Genomic DNA, 13,036 nt, shown 5'->3' with positions numbered 1-13,036 from the left:
GGACACAGAGGCAATCAGACCTGGTTCCCCGCCTGGCGGAGTTCACAGTCTAGTGGAGGACAGACTGTTACCAAATGGCAACACGCTTCATGTGTGCTAGGATCAGAGTACGAATCGGGCTGTAGCAGGCCTCACTGGTAATGGAAAAGTGAGGGAGGCTTCACGAAGGAGTTGTCATAGGAGCTCAGCCTCGATGGCTGCTCAGAACCCTTGGGGTCCACAAGATGGGAAGCGTGCTCTATGCAGAAGGGAGGGCCTGTGCGTAGGCTCAGGTGTCAGTAAGCCAGGAATCCAGGGACAGTGTCAGGGTGGCTGGAGCATGGACTGCTGGGGGACAGAGAAGGGGGTGGAGCAAAAGGTTGGGACCATGTGACCAGGGAAGATGCTGGATGGAGGATTCTGAACCTCATTTGTGGATGGTCAGGAGTCAACAAAGGGAGGAGAGAGGACTCACTGGTCAAGAGTGTGTCGGCTGTGACACAAGGGCCATCATCCCTGAATGCCCACCACGTGCCCTGCACTGCGCTGATGATGATAATAATAACTACGTCCATTGAGCACTCTCCAGACACCTGGCTCTGCTTCTTGGAGGTTTTGTTATTTAATCCTCACAGTAACCCAAGAAGGGAGGTGTTGCCATTTGTGTCTCTGAGGAGATGAGGGCAGATGCACCAAGTCGCACAACTAGAAAGTGGCCAAGTCAGGATTTGAATCCACAGCTGCTCCTCTCCATCACAGTGTTGCTTTCCTTCAACAGAGGTGGGGGTGAACCGAGCAGGGTTTTGGATACTGGATTGGTGGACACCTACCTGCTTTGTGCCCAGCCCTGTGCAGGGCCACTGCAGTGGGCAAGGCCCTGCCTCTCGCAGCCCAAGGTCTGCAGAGGGACCTACCCATGCTTGTTGGAAGTTGACCCTCACACCTGTGCTGGCCACTTGTACCCCAGGCTAGGATGCAATGGGCTATCAGCCAGGCTGGAAGTGTTCCGAGGAGTGAGAACCAGGGGCTCTAGAAGGCCCAGGGAGGACCTGGAGCCTGAGTCAAGTCTTGAATGGCAGAGCATCTCTAGAGGCAGGGAGGAGTTGGGAGGGCAGCCAAGGTGAGGAGAACAGCATGGCATGGCAGGGAACATGCCTGGTGTGGAGGGGGGCAAGCAAAAAGGAATGGGGGGTAGGGAAGGTTGCTGAGGCCTGGTGGGCCTTGATTGCCATGGAAGCCAAGCCTGAACTGGATTCCTGGTCATCCTGGTCACAGGTGGGCGTGTTGCTGGGGTTGCCCCAGACCATTCCTGGGGAGAGCAAGCCAGGAAGACAGGTAGACGGCTGTTCTGGAGAGGAAGAGAAGAAGGCTCTGAGTATAGACCTGACCTGGGCATCATCCCCAGTAGATGGCAGAGCCTAGGGGAGTCCAGATTCCAAGGGGAGGGATGGACCTGCCCAAGGTCACACAGCTGGTTGGGACCAGGGAGATGAGACCTGGGCTATTGAGAAGACAGACGGCACCCACATGTTATGAGGAGGAGGGTGTGGTCAGATTCTTGCTTCCAGAGCATGGCACTGCTGCAGTGGGGGCGGAGGGGAGGGTGGGGATGCTGCAGGAGGTGTGGGAGCATTCCAACTTCTCTCCCCTCAACATACAACACACAACACTCAAAATCCAACTCAGAATTTCAAGTTCTCTCTTCTGATCCTGTTGGGAACCAGGCAGGGGAACAATTTTTTTTTTTGAGACCGAGTCTCGCTCTGTCACCCAGGCTGGAGTGCAGTGGCGCGATCTCGGCTTACTGCGAGCTCCGCCTCCTGGGTTCACGCCATTCTCCTGGCTCAGCCTCCTGAGTAGCTGGGACTACAGGCGCCCGCCACCATGCCTGGCTAATTTTTTGTATTTTTAGTAGAGATGGGGTTTCACCGTGTTAGCCAAGATGGTCTCGATCTCCTGACCTCATGATCCGCCCACCTCGGCCTCCCAAAGTGCTGGGATTACAGGCTTGAGCCACCGCGCCTGGCCTAGGCAGGGAACATTCTGATCCCATTTCCAGTGGGGAACCTCCGACCCTAGGAGGAGAGACCAGCAAAGGGCACCACCCTAGATGCTGGGGAGGACTCAGAGGTATTGGTGGATGGGGTCAGACAGCCCTGGTCTTGTCCCAGCTCTGCCTTTGCCAGCTCTTAGAGCCTCAGCTTCCTCAGTGCTAAAGGGGATAACAGTCGCTACCTCACCAGGTGGTTGTGAATATATGGAGGGCACCTGTAACACAGTTGATTCATGTTGCTCCTCACCGACCCCTTTTTCATTCCCATGGGGAACAGCCAAGACTGGGGAGTTATGACTCCAGTGATAGACTGCTCCATGTGAGTGACTGTGTGTGTGTATCTGTGTGTTGGGGTCAGGGACACCTGAACTGTGTGGTGTTATAGGAGTCAGTGAACCTCTTAGCCTCAGTTTCCCTATCTGTACAATGGGTAAAGTGATGATACCTCAGGATTTTTGCAAGAATTAAATGACGTCCTCTATGCCAAACTGGTAGCAAGGGACCTCAGGACATGCTCATGTTATCTGTGATCATAAAAATGTGATCTCGTAGCTTGGTTGGGGGTTCCAAGAGTACTGGGATCTTTTCCTCGCCTGAGCTGTCCCCTGCTGGCAGTGGACAGCACTACCTCCCTTACTTGTGCACATTTCAACTTCACCTGTCAGCCAACTTTATACCCATTTTAAAGACAATGAAAATGGAGGCAAAGGAAAGAAGGGTGACTTTCCTGAGGACACTGACCAACTTGTTGAACTCCTTCATATAACAAGTCATCATCAAAGCTAACAGCTTGTAACACTTGTGTCAAGCAGGGCCTTGGGCACTTTTGCGGATGAGAAACTGGTGTCTATGGTAAGCAGACGCTGCCTGGCCTAGACACAGGCATGGCAAGGAGACTGTGTGGGACTTCAGTACCCAAACGCCCCTCACCCTGCGCAACTATAGGGGGCGGCACTGCAGCCAACACATCACAACTTACAATATTCCTTGGATTGGATTCAATTATTAGCCTGGTTTTCCAGTTCATAAAGCCAAGACTCCCAGACAACCTCGCTCCACCCCCAGTCTGACCCTGGGCCCTCACCGCTACTCCCCATTCGGCCTAGGCCCTTCCACATGCCCCACCCAGACCGTGGTTTTGTGAGTCCGTCCAGACCTGTAAAAGTGGACTGCAGGCCCGCCTCTGCTCTGGACTCCCTTTCAGGGCTGCAGGAAGCTTTCTGATCCATCAGGCATCTGACAAGCCCCAGGAAACTGCCAGCCTGTTTGTGCTAAGGAAACTGAGGCTCGGGAATGTTTAGCGGCTGCTTCCAGGCCCGTGGCGGGTGGGTGGTGGTACAGTGAAGCACTCGAGGCATTTCTCCGCGCCCCAACACGGGTGAGACCACCTCAGCCCTGGCCCGAGCCCACTCGACCGTAGCCTCGATTCCCGGCACCGAGAGCTTTGCAACTTCCAAGTCTCCACTCCCAGGCCCCGAGTCCCGAGAGTGAGGGGGAGCCACGTTACTCCTATTGTGTAGGTTCCCACCTGCAAGAGTGAGGTTGGGGCCGCTGGGGTGAAACCCCAAAGGAAAGCGGGATCGGGACTGAGGGAGGGGGATTCCCAAGTCCCTGACACCAGCGCCGGGTCAGCCTGGGCTTGGTGACCTCGTCAGTTCCGTCTGTCGGGACTAGGCCGCGACCAGGCCGGGCACAGAGGCACCCGGTCCGGCGCGTGTGCGGCCTGCAGACAAAAGGCCGAGCCCGCAGGGCCAACCCGCGCACCACCCCGTAGCGACTGGGGGCGGGAGCCGGAGAGCCGAGAAGCTCGTCTCGGCGCGTCTATTGGCTGGTATTGACGCCCATCCGGACCCCGAGGCCAGGCAGTTGGCCAAGGGGGGCGGGGTTTGCAGAGCCCCAATGAATGGGGGAGCCGGAAGCAGGAAGTGAGTTTGCGAACGGAGCAGCTGCTGCAGGTGAGGCGCGGCGCCTGGGTTTTGGGGATCCCAGTGTGTCATCCTGGGGGACCAAGGCGAATCTGTACTGAGCGCAAAATCATTCCCTTTCTGCCCACTCTCCAGTACCTCCTCCAAATTCACCCCGCCCTCGAGGCCAAAGAGCGCTCCGGGGAGCAAAGAGTTAACAGCCCTTTCCGAATCTTGAGGATGTGCTATTGGGGCGGAGCTTCTGGAGTCCGGGGCAGGGCGGGGAGGCTGGAAACTCTGTCCCAGCCGGGAAGGGGCGTGGCGGGGAGAAGGCCCCGGGTTGGGGAATCCCCGGGTTCCAACGGGGCTGTCAGACCTTCAGTAAATTGTTGGCCTTTCCAAGCCTCAGTTTCCCTATCTGTAAAATGGGTTTTCTTCCGGTTGTAACTTCTGGGGCTTCCCTGGCGGAGCACAGGGAGAGAGCAGGAGAATGGAGGGATGAGGAAAGGCGGTTAGAGGGATGAGAATGGGACAGGTGCAAGGAAAATCATTTATTGCTGTGGATATTTTCCGTACAGGCGACCTCATCTGATTAGCGCACCCACCTGGTAATACTGAGGTTATTCCCTCTTTTACAGAGGAGGAAACGGAGGTGCAGAAAAGTAAAGCAATGGAAGTCTGGGGCCAAGTCCTGGCTAAAGGCTGAGCCTTCCAGGTGGCGGCCTGGAACTTTATCCTTGTGAGCCCAGTGGAAAGTGTGAAGAATTCTGAACAAAGGCCAGGCGCGGCACCTGTAATCTCAGCACTTGGGAGGCCGAGGCAAGCGGATTTGAGGCCAGGAGTTCCAGACCAGCCTGGACAAAATAGCGAGACCTGCCCCCCATCTCTACCAAAAATGCAAAAAATTAGCTGGGCGTGGTGATGCACGCCTGTAGTCCCAGCTACTTTGGAGGCTGAGGCAGGAGAATCACTTGAACTCGGGAGGCGGAGATTACTGTGAGTCAGGATCATGCCACTGCACTTCAGGCTGGGCAACAAAGTGAGACTCCATCTCAATAAAAGAATACTGAACAAGGAAGCAGGGAGGGGCCTGGGCTGGGAGCCTAGAGATGAGAATCTCTGCTGCTGATGTCTCCATTGTGGGATTAGGCAAGGCTCTGAGCCTGAGCCTCAGTTTCCCCATCTGTAATACTAGGTAGTTAGGTCAATCTATTTTTTTTTTTTTTTTTTTTTTTTGAGATGGAGTCTCACTCTGTCACTCAGGCTGGAGTGCAATGGTACAAGGCTCACTGCAGCCTCCGCCTCCTGGGTTCAAGTGATTCTCCTGCCTCAGCCTTCCCAGTAGCTGAGATTACAGGCACCCGCCACCACACCTGGCTAATTTTTGTATTTTTAGTAGAGAGGAGGTTTCACCACATTGGTCAGGCTGGTCTTGAACTCTTGACCTCAGGTGATCCACCCACCTCGGCCTCCCAAAGTGCTAGGATTACAGGTGTGAGCCTCCGTGCCTGACCTTAGAATCAATCTTTAACGTTTAGGGACTACAGGCCAAATATGGTACACCAGTGTATTTTGTGACCCCTTGGGTGAGTCATCTGACCTCTGAGCCTCAGTTAGCATATCTGGTGAATGGGTACAATAATATTCCCTTCCATGTGGGCTTTTGGGAGGATTAAATGAGATTATAAGAGTTCAGAGCCAGGTATGCAATTGATATGGGGTAAACAACAGCTGTGATGACAGTGATGGTTCTCAGCAGGGCCCATGGCGGACACCCAGTACATCCTGCCCAATGACATCGGCGTGTCTAGCCTGGACTGCCGTGAGGCCTTCCGCCTGCTGTCACCCACAGAGCGCCTCTATGCCCACCACCTGTCCCGTGCTGCCTGGTATGGAGGCCTGGCTGTGCTGCTTCAGACCTCCCCCGAGGCCCCTTACATCTATGCTCTGCTCAGCCGCCTCTTCCGCGCGCAGGACCCCGACCAGCTGCGCCAACATGCCCTGGCTGAGGGCCTTACCGAGGAGGAGTATCAGGTTAGTTCCCTTGGGCCAACCTGCATTTCCTGAGTGGCTTCTGGGTGTGAAAGACCAGGATGCAAATGTCTGTCTCTTTCAAGGGGTAGGTGGAGGATTAGACCAAAGGTTACAAATTGAGGCACTTCCCCTCTCTGGAGCCTCAGTCTTCTCATCTGTAAAATATGCATGTGGGATGTCTGTACCTCTTAGTGTTGTGATGACCCACTTAGAACAGTGCCTGACTTCAAGATAAATGATAGCTGCTGTGATCATAACAAAAGAAACTGGTGGAGATTCAGGGAAGGAGAGGAAAGAGTCCAGAGTAGGTATCAGGAGGTCTGAATTCAGGACCAGTTCTTCTCTACCACACTATGTGGCCCTGGGCAGAATGTTCTGCCTGTCCCTTGGTTTTTGTTTTTGGACATATCGGCCAGGTAATACACGAATTCTTAGTGCATTGCAGCAATGCAGAAAGACACAAAAAACACAAAGATCACTCATTCTGTGCCCTCCTCAGAGGTAACCCACTGAGGCTGGTACAGCCTTTTCTTTCTCCTTTTTTTTTTTTTTTTTTGTCACAGAGTCTTATTCTGTCACCCAGCCTGGAGTGCAGTGGTGCAATCTTGGCTCACTGCAAACCTCCACCTCCCAGGTTCAAGCATTTCTCATGCCTCAGCCTCCCAAGTAGCTAGAACTACAGGTATGTGCCACCACGCCGGGCTAATTTTTGTATTTTTAGTAGAGATGGGTTTTCACCATGTTGCCCAGGCTGGTCTTGAACTCCTGGCCTCAAGTGATCCACTTGCCTTAACCTCCCAAAGTGCTGGGATTACAGGCGTGAACCACCGTGCCTGGTTTTGGTTACAGCCTTTTCAATCCCGTCTGTGTATTACATACCTATATGTGTATATGCATGGCGAATCAGTTCCTTATTTTCTCTTTTATAGAAATGAGATGATGTTCTTTTCCTGCTTTGTGTCCTGCTTTTTCCATTGAATGCCATGTCTTGGAGAACTTGGAGAATGGGGTACATTTAAATGTACCTCATTCTTTATTATTGACTGTGAAGTATTCCACAGCAGTGTACACTATAATCAATTTCATCTTTATTTCTGGACATTTAGCTTGTCCCGTTTTTCTTACAAACAGTGCCATGGTGAGCATACTTGTGCATACATGTGAGGGGGATCTGTTTCTAGAAAGAGAACTGCTGGGTCAAGGGCTCTATACATTTACAATTCACTGATTCTGTTAAATCATCTTCTAAAAAACTTTCACTGCATTATATTCCCACCAAGAGTGTACAGGAATATGGCCCGTTTTTCTATATGGGAAATAAAGGGATTGGATTGTTTCTCTCTGAGCTGACGTGCTGTTTAGTCTACCTCTTTTGAAGTCTGGGCATGCACTTCCCATCTTGGGCCATGGCTTACTCATTAAAAGAGCTAATATCTGTGGAAATATTTATAAACGGAAGGTGCAACCCAAGCATTACTATTTTCAGGGAAATTCTTTTTTTTTTTTTTTTTGAGACAGTCTTGCTCTGTCACCAGGCTGGAGTGCAGTGGCACAGTCTTGGCTCACTGCAACCTCCAACTCCCTGGTTCAAGCGATTCTCCTGCTTCAGGCTCCAGAGTAACTGGTATTACAGGCACGCACCACCACACCCAGCTAATTTTTGTATTTTTAGTAGAGATAGGGTTTCACCATGTTGGCCAGGATGGTGTCAATCTCCTGACCTCGTGATCTGCCTGCCTCAGCCTCCCAGAGTGCTTGGGATTACAGGCGTGGGCGCCAGCCATTCAGGGAAATTCATGTTTGCAAGTGGCAGAAACCCAGCTCAAATTGGCTTACGTGAAAAGGAGAATTGTTGGGTCACATGATTGAAAAGTCCAGGTCTAGAGGAAGTTTCAGGCATGGCTGGACTCAGGGACTCAGTGCTACCACTGGGATGCAGTCTTCATCTCTCAGCTTGCTTGCTTGCTTTTCTTGCTCCCGGAGGGGGAGCTCCAGGGGTTCCAGGCCTGATGATACCTGGTGTACACAGGCTCTTTGCCAATGGGAAATGTCGTGGGTAGCGCTCTTATGCCAGCTTGAGCCTTGTGCCCATCCTGTAGCCAAGGATGGTGGTTTCTCAGACTGGCCAAGCCAGCTTACATGCCCAACCCTGGGGCTGGGGGAAGGGAGATCCCCCACCCTCCCACCCACAAAAGGAGGATTGAGGTCTTATTACCAGAGGAAGATCTGGGGCCAGCAGAAGCCATAGAATAGATAGATGATTAAGGCCCCTCTGGCTCTAACATGTGATGCTTCCGAGGCCAGCTGCCTGACAGGTCAGAGGCTGAGGACAGGCTCCCAGGAGAAAGAGGGAGGTGGTGCTGGAACTGGGCCTTAAAGGACACAGTAGTCTCAGGTGGCTGAGAGGGTGCTGGGGTGGAGAGGGCAAAGGCAGACGAACACTTGGGTGTGTTTGGGAACTGCCCAGAAGATCAGTTAGGCTGGACAGCGGGGGTGTGAAAATGGGTCTGTGAAAGTGAGTGTGGGCCAGACTGGGGCTTCCCAGGACCTGGGTCCTGCCCGCACATTTTCCAGCCTCATCCACACTGGCTCTGCTGGGGCATTCGCATCTCAGGAGGGGGTGTTGCTGGGGTCAGGGAGGCTGTGCTTCCTGCGTCTCTGATGCCTGTCTCCCCACTCAGGCGTTCCTGGTCTATGCCGCGGGTGTTTACTCCAACATGGGCAACTACAAGTCCTTTGGTGACACCAAGTTTGTTCCCAACTTGCCCAAGGTGAGCCAAAGGAAGGTTGGGGAAGGTGGGGATGGGGGCTGGTGGGGTAGGGGTGGAGAATGCAGTAGAAGGAGCCCCTACTGGAGTGTCAGAAGCCCTGAGCAGAACGTGGACCCTGTCGCTGCCACCCTGCATGACTGTGAGTGCCACCAACCTCACTGGGTGCCGCGGCCTCTTCGTGTATAAAGGAAAAGTACAACTCTCCCTGACTGCTGATCTGCAGGCCGAACAAGGGCGAGATGTGGAAGTGTTCTGTGAACTTTCAGGTGCTCTCAAAAATGGAGCTTGTTGGTCATCACCAGGAACAGTGGGAAATACTGGGCTGGGGGCATCCCTCCCGGGATTATGAGACTTGAGCCTATCTAGGGCAGAGGTGGTTCTTACAGCAGGTATAAGAGCTGGGACTTTAACATGCATACAAGTCACTTGGCGGTCATGCTGACATGCGGCATCTGATTCAGCAGGTCTGTGGTGGACCCAAGATTTGACATTTTTGCTTTGAGACAGGGTCTTGCTCTGTCACCCAAGCTGAAGTGCAGTGGTGTGATCATGACTCACTTCAGCATCAACCTCCTGGACTCAAGTGGTCCTCCTGTATTAGCCTCCCAAGTAGTTGGGAATATGGGTGTGCAGCACCACACCAGCTAAATTTTCTTTTCTTTTTTTGAGATAGGGTCTCACTCTGTCACTCAGGCTAGAGGGCAGTGGCACAGATACAGCTCACTGCAACCTCAACTTCCTAGGCTCAAGTGATCCTCCTCAGCTTCCAGAGTAGCTGGTACCACAGATGCCTGCCGCTGTGACGCTTGGCTAATTTTTAAAAATTTTTTGTAGTGACAGAATGCCACTGTGTTACCCAAGCTGGTCTTGAACTCCTGGATTCAAGCAATTCTCACACCTTGGCCTCCCAAAATGCTAGGATTACAGGCATGAGCCACTGCGTCTGGCCTAATTTTTTTTATTCTTTGTAGAGATGGGGGTCTGTCTATGTTGCCCAGGCTTGTCTTGAACTCCTGGCCTCAAGTATCTCTCCCTCCTCTGCCTCCCAAAGTGCTGGGATTATAGGCATGAGCCACCACACATGGAGGCTTGACATTTCTCAGGCCCTGCTAGTGCTGCTGGTCCACGGATCACACAATGAGCCAAAGCTCTTAGACCATGGGAGAAGAGCTTAGGAGTGGATAGGGAGGCTCTGGAAGGCAGGTTTGGGTGGTGTGACTGGGCCATTGGCTTCCCTTTCCCTGTAGGAAAAGCTGGAACAGGTGATCCTAGGGAGTGAGGCCGCTCAGCAGCACCCCGAAGAAGTCAGGGGCCTCTGGCAGACCTGTGGGGAGCTTATGTTCTCTCTGGAGCCAAGGCTTCGACACCTCGGACTGGGGAAGGAGGTGAGGCCCCTGACTCCCCCGAGGGGACAGGGAGCAGAGGGAATTCTTTGAGGCCACCTGGAAAGGAGGGAAGGAAAGGGGATGGAGAGGCAGTGGGCTCTGCCTCACACTCCTGAGGCAATGCTGCTCCCCACTGCAGGCCTCAGTTTTGTCATCTGTAGAATGGTAAGCAGGTTGGGTCAAATGCTTTCTGAATGCCCTCCCAGATCTGACATTCTGCACACCGGATGCCATGTGCTGATGGAGGGAAGGAGAGGAAGGCTGGAGGTGGAGGGAGCTGAGGAGGGGACAGCAGGGAAGGAGGGGGGTCCCAGGTTTCCCACCTCTGGAGGCCGCATCCATTGCATGGGACGAGGACCTTGGGAAGCCTTAGGGGTGGGCCAGCCTGAGAGAGGCACGGGCAGGGCTGCAGGAATGCTGGAAATGAGCATCTGTTTGTTTTATAACTTTTTCCCCGAAAGTAGATGGAGGGGTAAGCGGTAGACGCTGCTGGAAGGAGGGAGGGGCAGGAAGCCTGGGAAGATGACGTCCCTGCAGCACTGACCTCGGTACCTCCTCTTTCTCCTGTCCCCTCTCTTCCCCAACAGGGAATCACCACCTATTTCTCTGGGAATTGTACCATGGAAGATGCCAAATTGGCCCAGGACTTTCTGGACTCACAGGTTTGGGGTTAGGGGAGCTCAAGGTAGCAGAGGTTTGGTGGAGTTCCTAGTCCCAGCCCCCTCACAACTGGTGACCACTCCTGGGTCTCTGCTTGACTACTCCCTGCTAACTAGGGAAGGTACCACCCCTGCCCACCCCAGGCTGTAGAGCCTAATGACAGCCTCAGGGCTGGGCGAGGAACCAGGACCTCAGGCCACAGGGGTGTGAGGCTCTGGGGTCCACGTGTCAGTGGAGCTCCCAGCTTAGCCACTCACCAGCCATGTGATCAGTTTCCATGTCTGTGAAGTAGTACCCACCTCCAGTAGCCCTGGGTTCGCAGAGGCCATGCAGTGCCTGGCATAGTGGTTGGAGTCAGTGCTTAGTAGAAGTGCACAGTGTCCCGAGCAGAGCAGGAGAGTCGGCCCTGGGCTGCCCACTCCCACTCTCTCCCGCTCCTCCCAGCCAACCTGGAAGGCCCAGCCTGCTTTGCCTTCATGCCTTCTCCCCGGGGGGTGACCCATTTTCCTTCCTCCCACCCCACTGGCCTCTCCAGACCTCACTCTCAACCCCTGCCCTGGTCTCTTCTAGAACCTCAGTGCCTATAACACCCGGCTCTTCAAAGAGGTTGATGGAGAAGGGAAGCCCCACTACGAGGTGCGGCTGGCTTCTGTGCTTGGCTCAGGTGAGCTTAGCCCCAGGCTTCCCTTCTGCTCCCTCCCAGGCATTTCTGGACCTGGATGGCTCAGGTCCTGCCAGCCCTGCCACTCCCGCACAAAGAGGATCCTTCTCTCCCAGGAGTTTCTACATAAGGCCTGGGAATGGCTCTAGTTTCTCTGTATCAGTCCCCTATTTGTCTGTGAACCAATCCCTGAGGGCTGGCAAGGGACAGGTCTCTGATGGGTTCAACCTGGTCTCAAGCCTACCCTGGAGTCAGGCGATGAGGTTGGCCCTTCAGGCCAGGCGTGGCAGCTCATACCTGCAATCCCAGCACTTTGGGAGGCTAAGGCAGGTGAATCACCTAAGGTTGGGAGTTTGAGACCAGCCTGGCCAACATGGTGAAACACCGTCTCTACTAAAAATATAGAAATTAGCCAGGCATGGTGGCATGTGCCTGTAATTCCAGATACTTGGGAGCCTGAGGCAGGAGAATCGCTTGAACCCAGGAGGCAGAGGTTGCAGTGAACCAAGATCTCACCACTGCACTCCAGCCTGGGTGACAGAGCAAAGCTCCAGGTCAAAAAAAAAAAAAAAAAAAGAGACTGGCCCTTTCCAAACCAACTGCACTTGGGGTAGTAGTAGTGGGACCTGGGGTGATATTCTCAAGGGGAAATTGGGGTCCATTCCCAGGAGAGAGGAAATAGTGTGGACAGAAGTGTCCAGGCCTTTATGAAGACTTTTGCCACCTGGCTCTTTTTCCCCACCTGCACCCCAGCCCCTGCTTCATCTCCATATCCTCCCACTTAGACTCTGTGCTCTGGCCATGCTCAACAGCATCCAGTTCTCACAGACCCTTTCTAGGTCTTTTGTTTTTGTTTTTGTTTTTGTTTTTTGAGACAGAGTCTTGCTGTGTTGCCCAGGCTGGAGTGCCCAGGCTAGAGTGTAGTGGTGCGACCTTGGTTCACTGCAACCTCTGCCTCCCGGGTTCAAGCGATTCTCCTGCCTCAGCCTCCAGAGTAGCTGGGATTGCAGGCGCCCATCACCACACCTGGCTAATTTTTGTATTTTTAGTAGAGACGAGGTTTTGCCATTTGGCCATGCTGGTCCCAAACTCCTGACCTCAGGTGATCCGCCTGCCTCTCGGCCTCCCAATGTGCTGGATTATAGGCATGAGCCACCGCGCCTGGCCCCTGTCCAGGTCTTTGCACAATCTATTCCCCACTTCCCATGCGGAACCCCCTCCAGCCTCTCCTTGTCCCCTGGCTACCTCCTCCCCATCCTCTAGGCCATGCATGGACATTGCCTTCCCCAGGACCTTTCCCCATCTTCCCATAACTGAGTCCATGCCCTTCTCTCTTCCCATTGGCACACTCAGTAGCTCTCCTGACTACAAGCTCCGTGAGAGAAGGGCCTGTGTGTTTCATCCACTGTTGTCTCCCTGGTGCCCAGCGCTTGGTGGATCTGAGCTTCCACCGGGGAGATGATGGCAGATGTGGGTTCAGAGGAACAGGAGTTGATCTCACTGGAATATAAGCTGGGCTTATACTTACAGTACAGGATGCAGTGTCAGGCAGTGGTTGAATGTGGCCCTGGAGCCGGGCTGCCTGAGTG

The 13,036-nt window shown here is 53.7% G+C and overlaps 1 protein-coding gene and 1 long non-coding RNA gene across 8 annotated transcripts in view; one reads left to right on the top strand and one right to left on the bottom strand.

Annotated features, from left to right (window-relative positions):
- Window positions 1-577: 577 nt before the first annotated feature.
- LOC119624437 (uncharacterized) lies at window positions 578-3,777 on the bottom strand. The gene is made up of 2 exons (XR_005240567.2): window positions 3,189-3,777; window positions 578-1,327 (listed from the first exon to the last, which is right to left on the bottom strand). It is a non-coding gene; the product is annotated as an uncharacterized lncRNA (long non-coding RNA).
- An 87-nt stretch (window positions 3,778-3,864) lies between these two features.
- Window positions 3,865-13,036, top strand: part of DPP3 (dipeptidyl peptidase 3) — a 29,466-nt gene continuing 20,294 nt past the window's right edge. For 2 of the 7 annotated variants that reach the window (XM_073014385.1, XM_037999034.2), the window contains exons 1-6: window positions 3,899-3,987; window positions 5,693-5,970; window positions 8,652-8,741; window positions 9,989-10,126; window positions 10,714-10,788; window positions 11,357-11,450. In XM_073014385.1, the coding sequence (XP_072870486.1) occupies window positions 3,936-3,987; window positions 5,693-5,970; window positions 8,652-8,741; window positions 9,989-10,126; window positions 10,714-10,788; window positions 11,357-11,450 (727 nt within the window). In that variant the 5' untranslated portion in view covers window positions 3,899-3,935. Of the gene's footprint in view, window positions 3,988-4,574; window positions 4,976-5,692; window positions 5,971-8,651; window positions 8,742-9,988; window positions 10,127-10,713; window positions 10,789-11,356; window positions 11,451-13,036 lie in introns of those variants that run through there. The other 5 variants (XM_037999036.2, XM_073014379.1, XM_037999035.2 and 2 more) reach the window with 5 other exon arrangements.

The sequence above is a fragment of the Chlorocebus sabaeus genome, chromosome 1 (assembly GCF_047675955.1).
Source record: "Chlorocebus sabaeus isolate Y175 chromosome 1, mChlSab1.0.hap1, whole genome shotgun sequence".
Lineage (NCBI taxonomy): Eukaryota > Metazoa > Chordata > Mammalia > Primates > Cercopithecidae > Chlorocebus > Chlorocebus sabaeus.
The sequence above is the reverse complement of the archived record's forward strand: the minus strand, read 5'-3'. Positions and strand labels throughout refer to the sequence as shown.